Source organism: Pipistrellus kuhlii, unplaced genomic scaffold (genome assembly GCF_014108245.1).
Source record: "Pipistrellus kuhlii isolate mPipKuh1 unplaced genomic scaffold, mPipKuh1.p scaffold_m20_p_13, whole genome shotgun sequence".
NCBI lineage: Eukaryota > Metazoa > Chordata > Mammalia > Chiroptera > Vespertilionidae > Pipistrellus > Pipistrellus kuhlii.
In genome coordinates this window covers 18,619,159-18,643,607 of record NW_023425438.1, presented here as the reverse complement: position 1 = coordinate 18,643,607, position 24,449 = coordinate 18,619,159, and the positions used below count along the sequence as shown (strand labels likewise).

General features: G+C 42.5%; 1 protein-coding gene across 1 annotated transcript in view; it reads right to left on the bottom strand.

Annotated features, from left to right (window-relative positions):
- Nucleotides 1–24,449, bottom strand: part of SLC3A1 (solute carrier family 3 member 1) — a 27,928-nt gene extending 3,479 nt beyond the window's left edge. Inside the window, exons 1-9 of the mRNA XM_036435189.2 lie at nucleotides 23,940–24,449; nucleotides 19,841–20,020; nucleotides 19,541–19,695; nucleotides 17,048–17,173; nucleotides 10,693–10,812; nucleotides 7,997–8,121; nucleotides 6,015–6,210; nucleotides 3,294–3,461; nucleotides 1,048–1,164 (exon numbers count right to left, since the gene is read on the bottom strand). Of these exons, the coding sequence (XP_036291082.1) occupies nucleotides 1,048–1,164; nucleotides 3,294–3,461; nucleotides 6,015–6,210; nucleotides 7,997–8,121; nucleotides 10,693–10,812; nucleotides 17,048–17,173; nucleotides 19,541–19,695; nucleotides 19,841–20,020; nucleotides 23,940–24,369 (1,617 nt within the window). The 5' untranslated portion in view covers nucleotides 24,370–24,449. The remainder of the gene's footprint in view (nucleotides 1–1,047; nucleotides 1,165–3,293; nucleotides 3,462–6,014; nucleotides 6,211–7,996; nucleotides 8,122–10,692; nucleotides 10,813–17,047; nucleotides 17,174–19,540; nucleotides 19,696–19,840; nucleotides 20,021–23,939) is intronic.

Below are 24,449 nucleotides of genomic sequence, written 5' to 3'. Positions count from 1 at the left end.
GAAACCGGTTTGGCTCAACGGTAGAGCATCGGTCTGCGGACTGAAAGGTCCCAGGTTCGATTCGATTCCGGTCAAGGGCATGTACATTGGTTGCGGGCACATCCCCGGTAGGGGATGTGCAAGAGGCAGCTGGTCGATGTTTCTCTCTCATCGACGTTTCTAATTCTCTCTCCCTCTCCCTTCCTCTCTGTAAAAAATCAATAAAATATATTTTTAAAAAATAATAAAATAAATAAATAAATAAAAATATAATGTTTTATATCTTTTCTATATCTGTGCTGTCCAGTATGGTAGCCACTAGCTACTTAGCACTTGAAATGTTGCTAGCATGACACAGGAACTGAATTTTTTATTTTAATAGTCACAATATTTAGGAAATTTGTTTGCTGAACTTGGCAAATTTGATCACCATAATCGGCAAAAACCAAATGGTGTGCTTTTCTAGAACAGCTACTGCCTGTCAATGGTGGTTCATGTCTTCAGTTTCTCCGGGTACACAGGCTTCTCTGCAGCCCACATTACCCTGAGTGATCGGACCCCTTCCTCAAGGGGAGGAAAGAAGGGAGGATAGACCTGCTGACAGACCTTCATAAAATTTCCTTAATATCTCAAAGCCCTTGGTCTTTCCAATGAAGAGTTGCATATTCTGTATGATAGTTCAAATGCTGCCAATTTGTATTTTCACAAAAGCATGACTTGAAAGCTGTAAGAGAAGTCTATGTGATTGATTTGAAATGTGTATCAGGCCCTGACCCATGCATCCGGTTGGTTCAGTGCCCACTTGTGCACCAAAAGGTTGCGGGTTCAATTACTGGTCAGGGGACCTGCCCAGGTTGTGGGCTTGACCCCTAGAAGGGGGTGTGCAGGAGCAGCCAATTGATGTTTCAATTTCTCACATTGATGTTTCCCTCTTCCTTCCTCTCTCAAAAATCAATTTTAAAACGTTTTAAAAATAAATAGCATCAGTTAAGGTTCTAGTATATGTTATTAGCATAGAAACTCATTTCCTGTTTCTGGAATCAGCATGAAATTTTCATTGATACTTACAGCAACATTTACAGTGTAGTAATCTGTATTGGTAGGTAACCAGGTGTGATTGCCTTCAGAAAAACCGGCATGTGAGCTATTGTCCCACTGCATTGGTGACTTTGAGAGAAGGGTATCCTGTGTCAACAACCGTACAGAGAAAACAGTGGTCAGATTAATTAGTGAAATATAATTTGGCCATTATTGACTTCGTAATTACTTATACCTATACTTGAATTTGTTAACATTCAATGTACAACCATTAAAGTGGAAAACAGTTCATGTCATCTTGAGTTTGAATAGACTATACTAACTAAACTTTCATACATGTTTACACTCTGCTGCTTTTTTAAAAAATTGAGTAATGAGAATTTCAAAACGTGCTATTACCAACTCATTCTGTGATATAGTGCTGATATGGTGAATTCACATATGCAGCCATGTACAAGTGAGTCTAAATTCTATCCTCTCTATCCAGCATGATTAATTGCACTATTGGTGCACACACACACACAAATTTAGGAGCTGAAATGGGAAGTTTCCATTAGGGAAATTGGATCTGATACAATTGAAAGCTAATCTTACAAATTATAGGTTCAAGATTATTCATCTACTCAGAACAAAATGAAAGCCATAGCCTCAGACAAAAGCAAAATAAAAACACCCTGCCCAGCCAGTATGGTTCAATGGTTGAGTGTTAACCCATGCATCAAGAGGTCACAGGTTCAGTTCCTGGTAAGGGCTTATGCCCTGGTTGCTCATTTCAATCCCTTGTAGGGGGTGTGCAGATGGCAACTGATCGGTGTTTCTATCCCTTCTTCCTAAAATTAGTAAAAACATTTTTAAAAAATAAATAATAAAAGCCACCCAAGTGTGAGGCTGTGTGCTACTTTTGTTGAGTCAGAAGTGTTGCTCAGTGGTTGAACCAGGAAGTCAGAGTTCGATTCCCAGTCAGGTCAGAGTTGTGGGCTCAATCTCCAGTAGAGAGTGCCGGAGGCAGCCGATCAATGATTTTCTCATCATTGGTATTTCTTTCCCTCTCTCTGAAGTAAAAAACATTTTTTTTTTTTTAAATGTCAGGAAGAATCTTGTGCTATGGTCAAGTGAGATCTAGCAATATAGACAAGCACTATAAATAGACGTTCCTAGACATGTAGAGGGTAATGAGTAATATTCCAAACTCAAAAATGGTTCTCAGATTTTATTGTGCCTAAGAATTAGCTGGGAAGCATCTTTAAAATGCAGATTCTTGGCCCTGGCTGGATAGTTCAGTTGGTTAGAGGGTCATCCTGATATACCAACATTGCTGGTTTAATCCCTAGTCAGGGCACATACAAGAACAAATATCTCTCAAATCAATAAATGCAGATTCCTAGGGTCTACACAAGAAATTCAGTTGTGTTACTAGAGGCCAGGTACACATGGAGGGGGGGAGAGGGAGTGGGGGCGCTGGGGAAGAGGGGTGTCCCTCAGCCCAGCCTGCACCCTCTCCAATCTGGGACCCCTCGGGGGATGTCGAACTGCCGGTTGGCCCGATCCCCCCTGCCCCCAACTACTCTTCCCTGTTGGCCTGTTCACCCCAGTTGCCCTCCCCTGCCGGCCATCTTGTGGTGGCCATCTTGTGATGATATGGGGGGGGGCCATCTTGCGATGACGTGAGGCTTTTATTAGTGAGTGTGTGTGTGTGTGTGTGTGTGTGTGAGTGTGTGTGTGTAAATTTATTGTATATATTTCAGAGAGGGAGGGAGAAACATCAGTGATGAGAGAGAATAATTGATCAGCTGCCTCCTGCACAGCTCCTTCTGAGGATTGAGCCCTCAACCCAGGCATGTGCCCTGACTAGGAATCGAACTGTGACCTCCTGGTTCATAGGCCAGTTGTGTGTCTCATTTTACAAGCTCCTCAGCCTGGAAAGCTAAGAATTCTCACTGTCTTAGAGCACATGTGTCAAACACAAGGCCCGCGGGCCAAATCCGTCCCGCCAGGCTTTGCAATGTGGCCCGCACCGCGCTGTCATCACTGCACTCCGCTGCGTTTCCATCACAATGACAGTTTATGACTGTTCAGTAAACCATTCGGCCCGCGATTTAGGCTGGATTTTAGATTTTGGCCCCTTCTCTGATTGAGTTCGACACCCCTATCTTAGAGTAAGAAAAGAAAAATAATTTTCAGCTGTGAAAAAGAAATAGTAAATTATCTGATTTGGAAAAAAAAAAAAAAGAGAGAGAGCATATGGTATGGAGCACAGTTAAATTATATTAACTTACGACATTATAGCTTTCGTTGAGGTTTGTGGCTAAAATATTTCCCATTCCTATTTCTTCCCCATAGTAAGTAATGGGAGTTCCAGGAAGTGTGAACACAAGCATGTTCATGATGTTAACATATTCTTTCCCCAGACGGGAAGTCAGCCGAGCATTGTCCGGTCCACCAATCTAAAAGGCATATATTTATAAGAACACAACTCTGTATACAGGCACATATTTTTAATAACACGACTCTATACACAGTTTTCCATGGATCCTTGATATCAGCAAACCTGGATTTCAATCCCAAACCTGCTACTTGCTGCTTAACTGATCAGTTCACCATCTTGGCCATTATGACCAACAAACTAATTTACTTCCCAGTGATATTGCAAATTGTAAGATTCAGGAGGGTGCACGTTAGTAATTTTACACATTTGGATAAGAATATTGACATGAAAAGAAACAAAAATGCTTTCCATAGAGAGCAGGATGGGGACAGAACAGGTGGAAGGGACAAGGGTGGGACAAGAACTGATATCTGTGACTTGAACTATTCAAAAACTAATTTTAAATTAAAAGAACTGTAAATAAGCCATGTGAAAAATTTTTGTAAAGTTTTGTTTTTACATAGCATATTTCTATGTTAAATGTTCCAATTACATATTGTAACATCTAATCCTTATTGAAGAGTTCTTTGAATCGCCTAACAACTCTTCCATATACCATAACTCATGATGAAATGGGCCCTGAGAAACTTCATCATCCATTCAAGTCAGGGAATGAGGCAGAACCAGCCTTTGAACTTGAGTCTGATAATAGGAATTTAGTTGCTACAATTCAAGGAAAGGGAAGTTTCTTTTTTCCTTTAGATGTACTAAAATTATATTTACAATGACCTTTTATAGGCCACTGTAAAGTGTATTTCTACTTTTAAGGACAAATTAGGTCAAATTTTGCCTTTGTTTATTCTTTTCATTACCTTAAGAGTATCTGACAAGAAACATTGATTTTCAAGCCTAGGGCACTTCCTTTTTCATAACTTTTCTGCAAATAGTTCACAGCAGTGGACAGAGTACAGGGCCCCCCACAGATTGAGAGGTCCCAGTCACCTCTGATATCGGAGACTCTGTGTATGAAAAAACAAGTGCTCAAACTACATTATGAAATCTGTGGATTGGGGGCACTTCTGTAATGGTGCAGTAAGGATTTCCAAAAGTCACATAAAAGGAGAACTGGCAAATCAGAACCCTGCAAATTAACTAAAGGCTTGCAAAAATCCAAGGAAAACAGCCACTAGTAGATCTTGGAATGGCAAGCTTTATGTCATTTTAACTTGCCCTGATTTCATGCCCCTCGCCTCAGATCTACAATCGTCTTGAAAACAACAGACTTGTAACTACAGTAGCGGTGGTGGAATAGGTTTTGAATTTGCCGAAAGCTTCGCCTGTAGAAAATGATTACTGACCTCTCTAGCAGCTGGGACTTTTTTTCTTTATCTGATCAGATTCAAAGTTGCTTCTGCCTCTTCCCCAGAGTATTTACCCAAAACAACCAGTAGCAGTTGTTCAGCATTACACCTGCCAAGGGGCTGACCAGAGACTAGAGACTGGCTGAGAAACTTAAAGGCTGGTGAATGAGATGTCCGTAGGGGCTCTGGCATATCCCTGGAATTTGGAAGGCTACACGATGTACAGGACTGTGCAGATGTCCAGGGAAGACCTGAGATTCACTGTTTCAAGGCATTTAAAGAATCTCCAATCATTAGGTGACCGATAAGCTGGATAAGCAGAGGCATGGCCACACGACAAAGAAGACAGATTTGGGAGAATTCATCCAAGAAAGTCACTAAACAGTATCAACCACTAGGGAGGGGAGTACATAATTTCCAGAATTTTCACATTACATTTTTTAAAACACCCAGTTTTCAAAACAACAATAAAAAAAATAATAATAAAAAACAAGAGTGCAAAGAAACAGGAAAGTATGACCCATAAGTGGGGGGAGGGTAGGAGAGGAGAAGCATTCAATAGAAAATGTGGCTGAGCCAAGACCAGTTTGGCTCAGTGGATAGAGTGACAGCCTGCGCACTGAAGGGTCCTGGGTTCGATTCCGGTCAGGGGCATGTACCTTGGTTGCGGGCACATCCCCAGTAGGGGGTGTGCAAGAGGCAGCTGATCAATGATTCTCTATCATCGATATTTCTAACCCTCTTTCTTCCTCTCTGTGAAAAATCAATAAAATATATTTTTTAAAAAGAAAAAAAAAAAGAAAATGTGGCTGAGAAAACCCAAACACTGCACTTACTGAAAAAAGACTTGAATCAACTATGATACATACATTTCAAGGAGCTAAACGAAATCTAAAGAATTTTTTAAAGCATGATGAATAATGCTTCAAATAGATAATATCAATAAAGAGAAATAATGAAAAAACCAAGTAGGCATTTTATTTGAAAAGCAAAATAAATGAAAAATGCAGTAGAGTGGCTCGACAGATTTGGCCTGGCAGAGCAATCAGCAAACTTGAAGACAGATCAATTGAGAGTATAGCCTGAGAACCCGGGAAAAGAATAAAGACAAATGAAAAGAACCCGGTCAGAACCCGGTCAGACTAGCTCAATCAATCACCAAGTAAGGGAAAGGTGAAGGTCGCTAGGAGACAAACATCCTTCATTTTAGAGGTAACTTATTCCAGATGCTCACCAGCACCAGATATGCAGAGCTGGGCATGAGAACTTACCATCCAATTAGGCCATTTTCCTTCTGGTAGATGTTTCATCCAGGATGTGATAACCTCAAACACACTGTTCCCAGAAGGACTGTCTAGCCTTGTGAGGTAATCGTTGAAGGGAAAATCTGCTTCTTGGATAAAAGGCAGCCCGTAGTACATCATAGTCCTGTCAATGCTGTCCCCATAGGCTTCGGTGCCCATGAACCTGTGAGAGTTGGCAGTGTACAATGTCTTCAGGCCTAGGAACGTGCTTACATCTGATTAACAAGATGTGGGTGATGAATGCATACTATTAACCATATTAGTCTGGGACTCACTAGAAAAAGCCAGATGGCCAAAAAATAAATGCTGGATTACCTGGACAATTTCTCACTGTAATAAACCCAAAGACTTGCCTAATACTAAGGCCATGTCTACGAGTTAAAACCTTTAGATCTCAATACTGTTCTTTTTAGTCTAATAAAAAACTCAGTCACTTCCAGGAAGATTGGCAATTCTCATCACTCTCCTGAGAATGTTATGGATATATCTACATATAAGGTAAGGGGAGGGGAGTTTCCTAAAAACATGCCTTGTATTTGAATCCTTGTAAAGTCTCACTTTTGTACCAAGGCACACTCAGTTATTGGCCTGAAATGACCCACACCAATGCTGGCTTTAGCTGTTTGAGTCATTGTGGTAATAAACAAGTATGTCTGGAACCCAAGTGTTTCAGTTCCCATGCCATCACTACATGTGTGACCATTGCCTCCATGCTTAGAGTCTCAGTTTCCTTCTCTGTAAAATGGGGATAGTAATCAGAGGACCAACTTTAGGAGAAATTTCTTTAACTCCTTTCCTATTGATTCTATTGAGTGATTAAACAAATTTAGTAAGTGTTAAGTTTATTTTGTTTAGTATGTGCCAAGCACTGTTTTAAATGCTTCATATACTTTATCTCATGTAATATCCCAACAGCTTTCTAAGGATGTGGCTATCACTTTTTATATATATATATCCTCATCCAAGGATATGTTTCCATTGATTTTGAGAGAAAGAGGAAGGGAGAGGGAGTAAGAGAGAAACATCAGTGTGCAAGAGAAACATCAATTGGTTGTCTTCCCTAGGTCCTTGACCAGGGATCAAACCCACAACCTGGGTTAGTACTCTGACTGGGGAATTGAACCCAACATCTTTCAGTGTACTGGACAACACTCCAACCAATTCAGCCATACCAGCGAGGACTATGACCTTTTAACTGATGAGAAAACTGAGACTTATGTGTAACTAATCAGGCCAAAGTCACACAGCCTTTATGCAGGAGTCCATCTCAGGATCATCTAATTCCAAAGCATGTCCCTAACCATTGTGATCTACTAATGTTTAGTTGAAACACTGGATTTATACTGTATAGGGATACTAACAGCTCAAATAATAATAATGGGTAACATTTAGATAACATTATCTTTTAATTTTCACAAAGTTCTTGTGAAATAGTAAGTACTATGGTTAGCATTTTACAAAAGAGGAAACTGAAAATCAGCAAAGTTAAGCAACAAGAGAATATAACAGGCCCCGGCCTGAGTTATAATACACTAGAGGCCCGCTGCATGAATTCGTGCACCAGTGGGGTCCCTCGGCCTGGCCTGTGGGGATCAGACCGACTCTGGCTCTCTGACATCTGCCACGGGGTCCTGGATTGCAAGAGGGCAGTTCTTGGGTGACACACCCTGGAATCAGACTCCCTCCTCTCTGGTTCCGAGTGCGTCACTTGAGAATCTCAGTTGCCAAGTCACTGCAGCTCCTGCGTTGGGCATCTGACCTCTGGTGGTCAGTGCGCAGCATAGCTACTGGTCAGATGGTCAAATAGTCAGACAACCTACCTAGGCTTTTATATATGTAGATTGCAATTACACAAGTTTGTTCAATTATAACTTGAACCTCCTGAGAATGCCTGGATATAAAGGACAAACTGCTGCATCAGGAAGTAAGGACACACGTCCTATTGTTACCTGTATCTCCCAGGCTCCCTGCTCTGTTGGTCCATTGTCTGCCGGAGGCTCCGGACAATGTCGTGCATTCCCACCTGCGTGGTGGTGAAGTCATGGTACAGCTCTGCGTAGTGTGTGACTGTGTCCTTTGAAAAGAGGGCAGCACAGTTACCACCATTCCCCACGTCCAATAATGTGAATACAGATTGTCTCTAGCACTTCCAATGCTCAAAGGGTTTTGTGGGTAAAGAATATTCATGACTGTTAGTATTTCACTTGATACTTAATTATTAACTATAAATCTAATAAATTCTAATTATCATCTAAACATTGGTAGCAAATGTATTTAACAAGATGCTCCTCTGGAACATTTAACTGTCCTAAATGCTCCAGACTTTTTAAAGACAAAGAAAGCCAATTATCTTAATGATTACAGAGCTCATTTTTATACCTATATGTTATCTGCTCTTTATGCAGGAGTATTAATAGCATGTATTTATAATAAACTTGTTTGTTTTGTTTGTTTGTTTGTTTTACCACTTCTAGCCTTTATTTTCACTGTTATATTCTCCAGAGTTTCCGAAATTTTTCCTGGTACATATTCTATGCCTTCCCAAGGTTAAATAGTCTAGAATCCAAAGAAGAATTTATATCTAACACAAGCCAAGGTTGTAAGTCCTGGGATGGACATGGACAACCTGGAAAATCCAAACCTGAAGTTACCATTGATTCAGTGGACCCTTTTTTAAAAAATAGGTGAACTTACAGGTGTTTTTGGAATCTCAGGTCTCTTCCTGAAATTACATAATCTTTACATTTTTCTTGGGTAGCACACAAATACCATTGTTCTGATCATTTGTCAAGACTGGCAAATGTCTTTCCTATGACATCTCATTATTAATTACCAAGATTTTGAGATTTCTTCTTCAAGGATAAGTGCTTCCCCCTTGGGACCACAGGCTACCTTAACACCTTTCCCCCCTTCTTATTGAAAGTCACGTGTGAAAAAAAGAGAGACAATTATAACCTTCAGTTCATGAAGTGCTGTCATAATTAGCCCATGCACAGCCAACTTCTCTTTAGGTAATTGGTTTGTTTTAATGAAGTCATAGTACCCATAAATTTAGGACAAAAGCTTGATGATACACTTGATATCCATATGAATTTCACTTGTTTAACTTTATAAAAAGGGCCTCATGCTATGTATGATAATTTTAGATATTTTTTTTAAATATATTTTTATTGGATTTTTACAGAGAGGAAGAGAGAGAGAGTTAGAAACATCGATGAGAGAGAATCATCTATCAGCTGCCTCTTGCACACCCCCTACTGGGGATGTGCTCGCAACCAAGGTACATGCCCTTGCCCGGAATCGAACCTGGGACCTTTCAGTCCACAGGCTGATGCTCTATCCACTGAGCCAAACCGGTTTCAGCAATTTTAGATATTTTTTGCTATTCATTACATTGCTAAGATTCACCTGTATTGCTATGTGTCACTGTAATGCATTTACTTTGACATTCCATTATATAAATATACAAATCCATTATTCTGAAATGCATTTCAGGACTGCTGTCTACTTGGCCTTGAAAACAGAGCGACTGTAGAGTGTTGGTGGACCAGATGAAGAGAGTGGCATGTGATTAGTATCTCTCATCAGTGATGGGGGGTGGGGGTGGGGGGAAGGGGGAAGGCTTGGAGGTTGAGAACCACAGGTGGAGCACCACAGAGAGCCCAGATTCTGTAGTGAGCTAAGGCTTGGTTGTAACTCCATTTATCACCTCTCATCCTGATAAATTCGTTTCTCCAAGATTTGCTAAATGGGGATCATGAAACCACTCTCATAAGGTATTCCTAAGTAAACAGCACACAGTATACAATAGTCCAGGGGTGGGGGGACCTTTCTTTTTTCAGCCAAGGGCCATTTGGGTATTTATAACATTGCTCACAGGCCATACAAAGTTATCAAGTTAAAAATTAGCCTGCTTGCCAAAACCGGTTTGGCTCAGTGGATAGAGCGGCAGCCTGCGGACTGAAGGGTCCCGGGTTTGATTCCCAAACAAGGTCAAGGGCATGTATCTTGGTTGTGGGCACATCCCCAGGGGGGGGGGGGGGGGGTGCAGGAGGCAGCTGATCGATGTTTCTCTCCCATCGATGTTTCTAAATTTTTATCCCTCTCCCTTCCTCTCAGTAAAAAAAATCAATAAAATATATATATTTTTAAAAAATTAGCTTGCTCTATTGGGTCAAACATTTACCTCATCCCTAATGCCTTGGCAAGGCCAGACCAAATGATTTTGTGGGCCATATACGGCCCTCGGGCTGGATATCCCTCACCCCTGCAATAGACTCTCAGCATGTGTTAATGCTGTACCCTTCCACCTGTGTGCTCTTTAATGGCCACAACAGCACCTGGGGGGCTTGAGTGAGATGCCAAAACTGCAGTGAGTAGTGGTGGCCCTTGGTAGAGTCCACACTGTCCACGCCCTCAGGACCCTTGTCACCGAAGGATTCCTCATAGGGCCCCTGGCTCCTGAGCGAACCAGGGGAAGGGAGCATCAATCAGGTCACATGCATTTGAAATTCCTCTGGGTTTGCTAAAGAAAATGATTTAAGGCGCTTCCTACAGACAGGACAGAACGCATCTCTGGTAGCTGGTGTCTCCGGCTGAAAAGGAAAAGCACGCATGGCATTTTCAGAAAAGGGGGATACCTTACCGGGGTCTGGTTCTTATTCACTTGGATCTCATCCCTCAGATGTTTTGCTTCTAGAAGAAACTTAACAGCCTCGAAACTGAAGCCATCGACACCCTTTGAGAGCCAGAACTGTATAATTTCCTAAGATGAAGAAGCAAAACACTAGGTTACATTACAGACATTATCACAATGTTTAATAAGGATCTTGTCTGTTAATAAAGCAGCCATTCCACCCCCTACCCCCCCAAAAAAAGATAAGATGCAAGCACTCGTAGTGTGTTTCCATCTATTTAGCATAGCAGTGTCTCAGTAGAATGAACTCAAAAATTGTATGTATAAGACTCCCATGCTTCCCTCATGTTTGAATTCCGAATGTGACGTTTGTAACTGATGTTATAAGCATGTTTGCAAAGTTTAAAGAACCCATTCAAAATGAAAGGTTGGACTCAGGAGAAACTGGGACCATATCTTCCTCATGCTGGGCTTCTTCACAATGACTCCAAACTGAGAGAAAATATAACCAGTGAAGCACCCGGTCATGAATGGCCCTCCCACCAGACCGGGAGATCCCTGAGGCAAGGCTGCTTCATTTCCAGTTCCCTGGCCTCTGACACACTGCACGGCCCTTAGAGAAACAGTCCTTCCTGCGCTAAAGAAGGAAGCACAGAGAGCCAGATGAGTCGGATGTGGTGTGGTTCTGATGGGACACCTACAAGGCATCTACGGAATAGTTGGGGAACACAGGTTACCTAAGAATGCAAGGCTGAGCGCAGGTCAACCTCCAAAGAGGAGAGTTCTCTTTCTGCCTGGCTGTTGGAGCTCCAAGAAGATTGTATTTAATGTGTGTGGGTGGGTGGGTACTACCAGAGAAGGAAGAGCTAGTGTTTGAATGTGGCCGGTGGGATTCTATCAGGGAGTGAGATGAGGAAGAACATTCTGGACCTGCCTGTGTGGCTCAGTTGACAGTGTTGTCCCATGCACCAGGTGATCACAAGCTTGATTCCTGGTCATATGCCCAGGTTGTGACTCAATCCCCAGTCGGGGGCATGCAGGAAGCAGCCAACTGATGAACATCAATGTCTCTCTCTCTCCCTCTTCCTTCTCTTTAAAATCAATGGAGGAGGAGGAGGAGGAGGAGGAGGAGGAGGAGGAGGGGGAGGGGGAGGGGGAAGGAGGAGAACATTGTGGACTGTTAGTGGACAGCATGAACCAGTCGTGGAGGCAGAAACTGACTTGACTTGGCCTGTACTGGGGCAGTTGGGAGGACGAGGCTCTTGAAAAGCAGAGGGCATAGTTCTCCGCTCCACCTCCCACCATGAGGCATCCCCTCGCAGCCTCGCCTATTCCAGCACTGTGTGACAGGACAGTGAGTGGCTCTCCCCACATTGCTCGTGGCTCACCCCTTACTGAATTGAAGGTTTCATATTAGAGCAGAACCACCTGCGATTCAAAGTGTTAGAGTTAAGTAGCCAACTTTCACCTGCTGAAAGGAACAGAGCCTTAGAACCCTAATGAGGATCAGCCCCAAAATCACTTGTTGGAAGCAGTGGTTGCCAAGACCTCATGGACCACCAGCGATCTGCGGACCACTGGTTGGCGACCACTGCTGAAGTGTTTCTTATATCTACATGTGAGTGTGGAATCTCTAGGGTGCTGAAACTCAAGGGGCTCAAAAAAAAGGTGTCTATTGGCTAAATGGAAGGGTTCATACTGCTGAGGTCAATACACTTAAGAGTGACATTTTGAAAACTTGAAAAGTTTTCCAAATCTATGCAGGCTCGGCTGCTGACAATCCTTAGTGTGGACATAGTTGACCTAAATAACTTTAAGCTAGTACTACCCAGTGGAATTTTTCTTTTGAGCACAAAACCCACAAATTTGTTGTTACTACCCTGTTTCCCCGAAAATAAGACAGTGTCTTATATTAATTTTTGCTCCCAAAGATGCGCTAGGTCTTATTTTCAGGGGATGTCTTATTTTTCCATGAAGAAGAATACAGTACACATTTATTGTTAAATGAAAATAAAGGAAATTTATTACCTGTATACGGTACAGTAGTTGTCAATACAGACCAGACAAACTGTGAATCCTACAGTATAAAGAATTTACTCATTTATTCAATGACAATCATGTCATCATCTTCTGGAACAGGCATCCTCAAACTTTTTAAAGTGGGGGCCAGATCACGGTCCCTCAGAGAGCTGGAGGGCTATATGAACTACTAATTCCTACTGTAACACCTCGGCTGTGCTCACTGCCCAAAAAACCTGGCGGGCCGGATCAGACTCCTCTGCGGGCCGCATGTGGCCCACGGGCCGTAGTTTGAAGACGCCTGTTCTGGAACATCATCATAACAATCCAATTCCTGAATTTCCTGGTGAATTTCTTGTGGCTCTATTTCTTTCAGAATCAGTGGACCAAATCTCTCATGTTTAGCCTAAGGAATGCTTTATATTTCACTCAGAAGGAAACTTGTAAGTAGGTCTTATTTTCGGAGGAGGTCTTATTTTGGGGGAAACACGGTAGCACCTTTACTTCTTACCAAATTTATTCATTTAATGAGTATTTGAGCCCTGCCCAGTTTGGCTCAGTGGATAGAGAGTTGGCCCAAGGACTAAAGGTCCCAAGGTTCGATTCTAGCCAACAGCACGTACCTCGGTTGCAGATTCAATCCTGGTCGGGACTCATATTGATGTGTCTCTCACATCAATGTTTCTATTTCTCTCCCCCTCCCTTCCACTCTCTAAAAATCAATGTAAAAAATTTCCTTGAGTGAGGATTTAAAAAATAATAAGTATTTGAGTTACAACTCTGGGCCAGGCACTTAGCCAAGCTCTGGAACTACAACCATGAGCAAAATACAACCGACAGGTCTGTCTTTAGAATATTTTAGAACCCCCAACTAGACAATCAACTTGCAATGCAAAAAAAAAAAGAAAATTAAATCAGAGCCAGGATAAAGCTTTCAAGGAGAGGAACAAGGTAATACAAGAGTGTGAAACAGTAAGATTTGCCCAGGAATCAGCACTGCAGGATGACTAGAAGTGAGGACAGATGGTTAGAGACGGAGCTAGAGAAGTCAACGGATATTGAGGCACCTCATTCGTAGAACAGGATCTAGGACGCTTTAGGGTCCAAACTTAAAGACCCCCTCACTTGTACGAGCCCCTTCTTCCCACAGCTTTCCTCCTTCTAAATGCTCATTTCTCTGCACCTAATTTTACAGTCTTTTTATTTTAAGACGACCCCAAATTTGTAGAAACTTCAGACTCCACACAACCAGGGCCCACCTCCAGATGGCGCTGTTCTTTACAAGAGGGAACAATGACAGGATATGGGGCGGGGTGGGGGGAGCACAAAGAGCTATAATCCAGCCAAGCAAGCAGCCCCTGACAAAAATGTGGAAACCATTAAACACCAAGATGCTGTAAGCATGAAGCTTCTGAGCACTGATTTCCTGGGATAAAGCGACTAGTGGGTCCTTTTCCTATTGGGCGCCCTCAGCCTCCTTAACTGTTGGCCCGAAATGAAAGAATGAGAAATGTGTGCACCAGCAAAGGTGGATGGCCTTGCAGGGGTTTTCACTGTAGTCCAGTAAGAGATGTTATCGTTGTTTGATGAAGCAAAACAGCAAAAGCTGGATGCTTATTTTTGAGTCATTTTAAATGCTGAGGTTTTTCACTCAGAGAATCCAAAATGTGCTGTTGAAAAAGATTTGCTTCATGCTATTTATGCTCTTGACCAGGTGAAAAAAGAGAGCACCAGGTTTTAATCACTAAGCCTCTTTTACTCCAATTAAGCTCTCCCTGAGTACCGGGTGGGGCAACTGGCCCAGAGCCTGGTTCTGCCAGGACCTGATGAGCCAGGTAGGTGCCACAGGACTCTGGGGATAGTACACTGTGTCCCCGATTCCTGTCTCACTCCCATGACATCACACCAGGCACCTGCTCCTTCTTTTCTCCTTAAGCAACTCACTGCTCTGAGTAAAAACGGAATTATTTCAGCATTATCGGTATCCAAATTCCCCAAACCTTGAGCCAAACCTTTCCTAAAAAGCCAGGTTTGGGAAAGAGAAGCTCTGCTCTTATATGTGATGATCTCTAAGACTTCCTTTTGATAATGACATAAACCCCAGGTCATCCATCGTTAAGAGGGAATGAGAAAGTCTAAGAGAGCCCTAACTGGGTTGGCTCAGTGGATAGAGCGTCAGCCTGTGGACTCAAGGGTCCCAGGCTCCATTCCGGACAAGGACATGTACCTTGGTTGCGGGCACATCCCCGGTAGGGGGTGTGTAGGAGGTAGCTGATTGATGTTTCTCTCTCATCAATGTTTCTAACTCTTTTCCCCTCTCCCTTCCTCTCTATAAAAAATCAATAAAATTTATATTTTTTTTAAAGTTTAGGATATACAAAGAGAAAACTATATTGTGAGTATAGGCAATGGGACAGGGGGCGGGGGGCAGGGGTGGGGCAGGTGGGTACTGACCACAGTGCTGCTCAGAAGTCTTGGTAAAATTTCTTGCTAAGTCCTTCAGGAGCCGGAGTAGAGGAAGGACCACAGGCTCTGGAATATGAGCTAACCTCGAGCTACCATCCCACCGCCCCTACCGCCCAGCTGCAAGAGTTAGGGCATCAGCATGCCCTCGTTAAACCTTAAATAAAATAAAACCCACCTGCAGGGTGTCTGTGAGGTAAACGAGGTATTCCTGCTACAGTCAACTGACATTTTGGTCTTTAAACTTCCTGAACTCTCCGCCATGTTTGGCACTGCTGACTAGCCTCTTTTTCTATTGTACAAATACATCCCTTCACTGCAGGACGCCCTGCTCCGGGTTTGTCCCTCCTGGTCTGTCTGCTCAACAGGCCTTTAGAGCTCCCTGAGGTTCCATCTTACACCTTCTCTTCATTTCACATCACTTTACTCATTTATCTACCCACTTATTACTTAACAAGTACTTATGTAATAAAGAATACATTGTCCAACATGCGCTACAAAAGTCAACCCCTTTTATCCCCAAACAACCCTGTGAGGTATGTACTACTATAGTTCTATTTTACCAACGAGGGAACTGAGGCCCAAGGAGATGGGATACCTTGGCCAAGGTCATACAGAAAGTAAGTGGTGGCAGCAGAAGGGGAACCCTGTGGCACACTTACCAATTCACCCACTTGACTTCTCCAGGCCTTCGTTTTTCCGTTTGTCAAATAAGAGATTGACGCTTACTCTGATTTTTTGTTGTTGTTGTTGTTTTTTACTGGAAGGTCCACCAACACCTAGCCCTCATTCCCACATAACGACAACCAGCTCGAGCTAAGTAGCAACTGACCCCTGCTCATCACAGCCAGCCTAGCTCTTTCCCTGACCTCTGCAGACATTATCCATCTGTCAACAAGTCCCAAAGTTCTATCTCTAGACCAGTCATTTCCCTGAGCTCCTTGACCTAACAGTTGGATGTCTCACAGAGAGAGCACAAACTCTACACAACTAAGACATCACCCCCTCCACTTCCTGTGTCTCCCATCTCAGGAAATGGCATCATCCCCCAGTCAGTATTCAAAATCCAAATCCAGGAATCACACCAGACTCCTCTCCAAGTGCTGATGATTTCTCTGCAAACCCACACCACCTCATTGGTCCAACGCCCAGCTTTTCTTCCCTGATGACTGCACCTCCCTCTTTCCTGGCCTCTCTCTGTCTCCAAACCTGCTCTACTCCCTCTTCTCCAAAGCCAGATTTATTTTTTCAAAATGCAGATCAAGTATTATTTTTCTAAGACCCTTTACACCCACAGCCTTACCACAACCTTCAATGCCGCTCAGACCTAGTCTTGTTGAATCAAGCTCCCGCTCTATACGCCATGTCCAGCCATGTTGGAAAACTCCTAACACTTCTAATGTGCCATTCTCCATGCTTTCTCTCTACTTGAAACACTCCCACCCATGCCTCTCAACCTGGCTCATTTGTCCTCGTCCATTAGTTAGCATTGCTTCATCTGAAAAACATCCCCTGATCTCTCCCCCTACGTCACTCCACACCTAGGTTAGGTGCCTTCCCTGTGCACTCCTACTTCCCATTGTCATGGTCACTCAGCACACTTCATTGTAATTGCCTGCTTGTCTACCACCCAAACAACCCTGTGATGAGCAACTCAGAGCTCAGGTAGGTAGGTACCAGGTGTTTCTGCCTTCCTCCCATTTCGATTATTTTGGGTTAAAGGAAGGAAGGTGCCACTAGCATATCTGAGAGACTCCTTAATCCCAGAATTTAACGACACAACTTGATATTCCCCGCACAGTTATTGCTCAACATAAAAGTGTATCAGATAACCACTTAAGCTTCAGGTCACAGAGAAGTCTGAGTAGATGTCTATACTCACTTTTATTTCTTCTTGAACATCAGGATTGCGGAAATTTAAATCAGGTTGCTCTTTTGTAAACTGGTGAAAATAACATTGGTTTCGTACATCGTCAAAGTGCCAACTGGAATTTCCATATACACTTAGCTAGCAAACAGAAAATAGCAAATCAGTTACTTGGTATCATTCATATGATGGTAGTGCCCATAAAAAAAAGTGATCATTGCCTTCCCTGACCCTCATCCCAGGCTGAGTGTACAAATCCCTAGAGTTTTCCTTCCAGGGAGAGGATTAGGCAAATTAATTCCTAAAATGCCACCCACTGTCCTAATGTCCCAAACATGGTGGGATGTATTGCAAAATCTTTGTGTTTCTCAATGTCCAGATGTTCTCTTTAGCATGACATGAACAAATGTCCCAAGGCAGAGCCCTGAGGAATTCTCACATTTAAGGACCCTTGGCATAGACTGAGAAGAAGGCGTGGGACATGTAGTAGAGTCAACCAGGGGAGTCATGGCATGGAGCCGAGGATGTGAGTTCCCAGAAAGAGGGAATCAGTACAGTGTCAAATACTGCATGCGTTGTTTTCTTTTTATTAGTTGGAAGACCTAATAACAGTGGGTCTACACTTCTATGGTAATAACTGGCTGCTGCTTTTTGAGGAAACATACCCTTGCCAGCTCACCTCATAGCCCACCTAGGGGTCATAGACACAAAGTAGGATAAGGCATTTACAATATATATAACCGAGAAAAAAAGAATCAGTATTCGGAATACAAGAACTACACAAATCCATTTCAGAGGGACCAGCAATTCAACAAAAAAGTGAGGGTAGGGGTAGGGAAGCCATAAACAGGTGTTCACAGGAACAGAAGCTCAAGTGAATAAATATGTGAAAAGATATTCAACAGTATTAGTAATTAGATAAGTCATCATTAGCAATTAGATAAATATAAAATTAAGACGTCAGCCAAAGCCGGTTTGGCTCAGTGGTAGAGCGTCGGTCTGCGGACTAAAAGGTCCCAGGTTCGATTCTGGTCAAGGGCATGTACCTTGGTTGCGGGCACACTCCCAGTAGGGGATGTGCAAGAGGCAGCTGGCCGATGTTTCTCTCTTATCGACCTTTCTAGCTCTCTATCTCTCTTCCTTCCTCTCTGTTAAAAATCAATAAAATATATTTTTTAAAAAAGACTTTAATGTGTTACCAATTTATGTTCACTTGGTAAAAATTACAAAGTCTGGCAGTACCAGCAATTAATGAGAATATGTATTTTTTTATGCTGTTGGAAGGAATATAAACTGGTACAACCACATCGATAATCAATTTGGCATTATCTTTGTAGAGTTAAGCATGTGGTATCCTGCCCTCAGTAACTGCACTCTGAGTTATTTGCCTCTATAATATAAATTGATTTCAGAGAGGGAGAGAGAGATAGAAACATCATCTCTCCTTCTCCCTCCCTCTCAACATCAATGATGTTTATTAAAAGTGTAATTTGCTAGTTAGCTGGGATGAAGCTAAATATATAGTAAAAGTATAATATGCTAATTAGCTGGGATGAAGCCAGGGCTGCAGCCTCAGGGTGGAGGCAGCCGCTGCAGGTGGGAGAGAGGATCGAGGCAGCCATAGTTGAGAAGGCCTCCTCTTGTACGAATTTCGTGCATCGGGCCTCTAATATGTGTGTGTGTGTGTGTGTGTGTACTTACCTAAAGAGTAGGTAAGTAAATCTTAGAATACTTACACAGTGAAATTGTATTAGCCACACAGAATAAAACTACATGAAAGAATCTGGAGAACAATGAGGAAAAAGCCAGGGCGGGCTTCCTGGATTTTTATGTGTAAATCTGGTAACCTCTATTGCAAAAGAAGTGATTAAGAGGGTGGGAGTGGAGGCAGGCAGGTTTGCTGGCTACTGTTCTCTGTTTGAACAGCAGAATTTACTGCTTAGAGTGATAAGATAGGGAGAATGCATTTAGGATGTTTGCAGAGGAGGGAGGGCGTTGATCTGTTGGACTTCCGGAAGAGACTGATGGGGACAATGGGTGTGTGCTACTTCCAAAGGCAAAGGCTCAGAGAAAGAAAAGGGAGAGTTGGGTTCTTTGTGGCTAGAGTTTTGTTGGATGAGAAGGCAAAATGTCAGAAAGGCGAGGGGGTCTGGAGCATAGCAAGACACTTATGAAACTAGTGGGCATGGAATCTAAGGGGGACAAAGTGAGAGTGAGGGAAGGAGGGAAGGAAAGGCTAATAGAGAGTGTAGGTTTTAATCTACAAGAATGCACTAGCTCTACAATGAAATCAGAAATCCAAATGACATTGGGAGGCTTGGGCACCTTATTTTTATTTGTTTGGGAAACTTTCCCCTTCTCATAAACTATACCTATTAATTGTGTGTGTGTGTGTGTGTGTGTGTGTGTGTGTGTGTGTGTGTGTTTCTTTAAAAGGGCTTTATAAATATCCAGTTTAATCCCCGAAGATCTGATCATTTTTATTTTAGAAACCAAGTTGGTACTTACCCAATTGTTGGGTGGTATGGTTATGCCATTTTCATGGGAACAGTTATGCCAGATATAATAATCAGCATATTTCCCTGTCCGGGTACGACTCCATTGAAACCAAGCATGTTTATCACTGGTGTGGTTTGGTATAAAATCGATGATTAATTTTAAACCTAATGAATGAAAATGTTTCAAATGTTAGGTAAAGATTATATTTGAATAATACACGACAGGCAAGAAAAAAAGGCTTTACGGAGGCATTTAGGGAAATGCTTTTTTCAAACCCCACCCCTCTGACCCAAAGTCCGTTTGGTTTACCTCTGTCATGTATGGCTGCAACCAGATTCTCAAAATCTCTCATGGTTCCAAAAATGGGATCGATTTCTCGGAAATCTACAACAGCGTGTCGGAAATCTTTAAGGGATGATTTATAAAACGAAGTAATCCAAACAGTTTTTATATTTAAAGTTGTGATATAGTCCAGTTTATCTTGAATACCTAAAGAAGAAAAAAATCCAGTCCATGAAAAAATAAGTAAATAAAGTTTGGGTGTTTTGGTTGAAGGATTAAAAATTAAAGGAATATGCTTAACATCAAAATATGTTTATTGAGACAGAATTCGAATTGGAGTGAAAATTCAAATAGCAAGGTTTAGTTCTACAAACAGCAGCAAATTAGTCTTCTGCAATAACCTTTAACCTTGCACATAGCTACAATAACATGAAGTCTGTCTGTGGCTTGTTCATTTTATACATTTAAAACCAAGATACAGTATTGTTCATTCATTCTACACATGGTTTTTGAGCACCTGGTCTAGGCCCCATGCTGGGCTAACTGCCAAAGAACAGAGAAGAATAACACATGGCCCCTTAGCATCCCTTCGTCTAAGCTGCGCTGTCCAGTGTGAGAGCCTCTTGTCACCTGGGCTATTGAGCATTTGAATGTGACTAAGTCTGAATTGAGTTGTGCTGTGAATAGAAAACACACTGGATTTTGAAGACCTAGTATGAAAAGAAAGAATGTCAAAAATCTCATTAATATTTTTATTGTGTTTATATGTTGAAATATTAACCAAAGTACATTATTAACATAATTCACCTGATTTTTAAAATCATTTTCATGTGGCTCCTAGCAAATGTAAGGTTACATATGTAATTATATTTCCTCTGGACAGTGCTGACAACGAGAATGTACACAGATGGGAATTCTAGACTTGGCTGATAAGAAGTGCGGGAATGAAACGCTTTGTACTTGGAATCTTGTAGGGTAATTAGCAGATAGTATGGTGGTTTTTAAAATATATATATATGGTTATTGATTTCAGAGAGGAAAGGAGAGGGAGAGAGAGATAGAAACATCAATGATGAGAGAGAATGATTGATTGGCTGCCTCCTGTACACACCCTACTGGGATTGAGCCGCAACCTGGTCATCTGCCCTCGGCCAGAATTGAACCTGGGACCTTTCAGTCCACAGGCCGAAGCTTTATCCACTGAGCCAAACTGGCTAGGGCTGTGGTGGGTTTGTTTGTTTGTTTGCTTGCTTGCTTCTAATTCAGAGTTTTAAATGTAGACTCAGGAGTTGTCTAGTATCCAATCTCCAGTAACTTTCAGTGGGACCTCTATAAGCCTCCTACCATCAGAGCTTGTCAGTGTCACACTGCAGCCAGAGGTCACTGTGCCCCAAACACAGTCACCTGCCTCTGGCATGGGGCTCTTCCCCTGTCGCAGGCTGCCCATTTTTGTCCTTGTTGTGCCTCAGTTCCCCCATGTGGGTGACTCGGAGACCTCACAGTGTCAACAGGCAGCAGAAGGATTTTGATTTAAGTCAGGACAACAGTATGATAAATCTGAAGAATGGGCACAAAGGAACAAGATGACAAAAACAATGGACTGGACAGACACAAACCAGGAGTGAAAAAGGGATCCCAGATTCACGTTCTGGTCTAGGGGACAGAAGGCAATCACCAAAACCAAACTGAAACCTACAATGGTTTCTTCAAATAATCACAGAAGCCCCTCAACCTCAATGATCAATGCCTACTGATTACAGGAAGCAGCCAGCTCTTCAAGAAAAAGTTATTGGAAATAGCTAATGTAAGAGATGAATGGGGCATACAGGTATCCCCCAAGTCCCATGGCTCTACTCTGCTTTTTTTTTTTTTTTTTAATCTACATTAATACCTGTTTTTTGCTAACTGAAAGAAATCGAAGAGGATTTTCACTTTCAAGAAAAAAAAAAGGTGAAAAGCGAAAAAGTGTGTTTAGCATTTTCTGCAGCAGCTGTTACAGAGGTGGGGGGAGCAGGAGCAGTTGAGAATGGCCCTGCCAAGCCCCTTCCAGGGAACTACGCTCGGCATCCCAGCATCAAGCCCCATAGCCTTGAACTGTGTCTGAGCATCTGCATTTTATCTCTACTTTGTGCCTCTGCTAGCAAGATGTGCCCTGTAGATAGTATTTTTTTTCTCTGCTTTTACTATATGTTAGTGTTACTTTAGATTTTATGTGTTGCTTAGTATGATTTGATAAGTTACGTTTGGGTTTGGGGATGCTTAATAATTTCCATATAAATTCATGGTGATTGCTCCTTCACCTCTGCCCATTCAGCTTAGAAAAGGCTTCACAGTTATGCTTTACTTCTGCATGGGCTGGGCCAGGTGAGGGAAAGACTGTGTCTAGAATACAGTTACAAAGGGAGAAGCAGGAAGTGGGCAATGTATCTTAGGGTTTAGGGAGTTGAGTGGGTGGAGGGGTGTGGAAGCGAAGTCACCCAGCCCATGACAAGGCAGTGTCAGAAGGTGCCACAATCAAAGTCCAAAGCCCAGTAGGAGCTTGGGAGGGGAGGGCAGCACGCCAATGAAGAAGGATTAGAGGGAGGAAATAAACATGAATGCAGGAAATGGGTCTGAACTGCATCTTGAAGGACTAAGAGTATTTCAATTAGTGAAGATATAGGACAATTTTTAAAAAGAGAGAAAGTGATATAAGTGTACAAAAGAAAAGTTGGAGATTTTGAGTTTATTTGTATTATTTTAAGGTTAGATTAAGCTCATTTCTACTCGCCACACTCCGTCAAATAACCATTCTGTTTTCTGTTCTTTAAACTAAATACCACTATCAGAAACAACCATATAAAATTAAATTAAATTAAATTAAATTGAAATAAAATAAAATTAAAAGCCTATTAGTTTCTTTTTTTTAAAATTGACTTGAGAGAGAGAGAGAGAGAGAGAGAGAGAGAGAAGGAAAACATCAATCTTTTGTTCCACTTATTGATGCATTCATTGATTCAAACCCACAACCTTAGTGTATTGGAATGATGCTCTAACCAACTGAGCTGCGAGGCCAGGGCCAGTTTATTTATTTCTCGTTGCCACCATTAACTAGAGTGACCATATCAACAGATTTCCCCAGGACAGTTCCAGTTTATACCTGCTGTCTGGCTTAATTTATATTTTTACAATAATTTAAACAATAAATAAGGTCATTCTACACTTAACTCACTAGGAGATTATCAGTGTAACTTTAAAATATAATTTTTACTTCTACTTTATATATAATATAATATAATATAATATAATATAATATAATATAAATATATATATATATTGTTTTAAATAGCCTTTAATTCAATTAAAGACCAGCACACTGCTATGCCTTTTTTCCTTTCCTTCATTTCTCAGCATTTATGCTTTAAAGACTCAGACTATACTTTTTAATATCACAATATTTTGCTGAAATACTACTTACGTTTTTAAAAAATATATATTTTATTGATTTTTTTACAGAGAGAGGGATAGAGAGTTAGAAACATCAATGAGAGAGGAACATCAATCAGTTGCCTCCTGCACACCCCCTACAGGGGATGTGCCCTCAACCACCGCACATGCCCTTGACCGGAATCGAACCTGGGACCTTTTAGTCCGCAGGCTGGCGCTCTGTCCACTGAGCCAGATATCAGTCAGGGCACTACTTACGTTTTATTCACTGATAAGAAACTCTCGGCTAGACTGCCCCCCTAGCCACTACATGTGATGGCAAAGAAGTTCCGAGCTGCCACCATGAGATGATCGGCTATAAAGTGCACAGGAGCAGGACACTTTCAGGAGGAACCCTCCCCTACGTAAGAAGTCAGAACTGATGACCAACCAAGCATAGTGCTTAGTGAGAAGTAAATTAAATAACTGTGGTCTGTGTGTGTGGGCGGGGGGAGGCCAAGGGCCTCCAGGCAGTCTTCCATCATATGGGAAGAATTTCTGGTGTTTGCTAAATGGCTTTTAAAAACATCACAAAGTGTGACCAGTCCTACCGGACTGTGCTTACCATACAACCTGGACATAATAATTCGGTTTCAAGGACAGAGAATGCCACAAACCCACCCCATCCTGGCCCCCACCCGACACTTTCTCCCCCAGGCACCTTTAAGATCTCCGTTCCCATCCTGGTCGCTGTCCTTGAAGGATCTGGGGTAGATCTGGTACATGGGTCCGGCCTGCCACCAGTCGAGGCACTTGGGAGAGACGGCGATCATGGCTATGGTGCCGGCCGTGAGTACCAGCACGGCAGCCGCGGTGAGCCAGAAGAGCAGCTCGCGGGGCACGCGGTACCGGGCCTGGCCCGAGAAGTGGAACAGCACCTCCTTGGGCATCCCCGCGTAGGGCCGGATGTCCTTGAAGTCGAGCTCCCCGGGGCCAAGGATGCCCACGGAGCAGGGCTGCGGGCCGTCCGTTGGGCTGCCTGGATCCGGGTCCTTTTCCAGGATGTCTTCGCTTTGGACAAACCCATTGTTGGTTCGGCATCCCTTCTCATCCATCCCAATAGAGTCCCTCTTGCTTTTCTTCTCAGCCATGTCTCCCTGCCTTATCCCCGAGAAGCGCCTTCCTGCAGTAACAAAGGTGGATTCCTGAAATGCTGGGTCATGTTAATGAG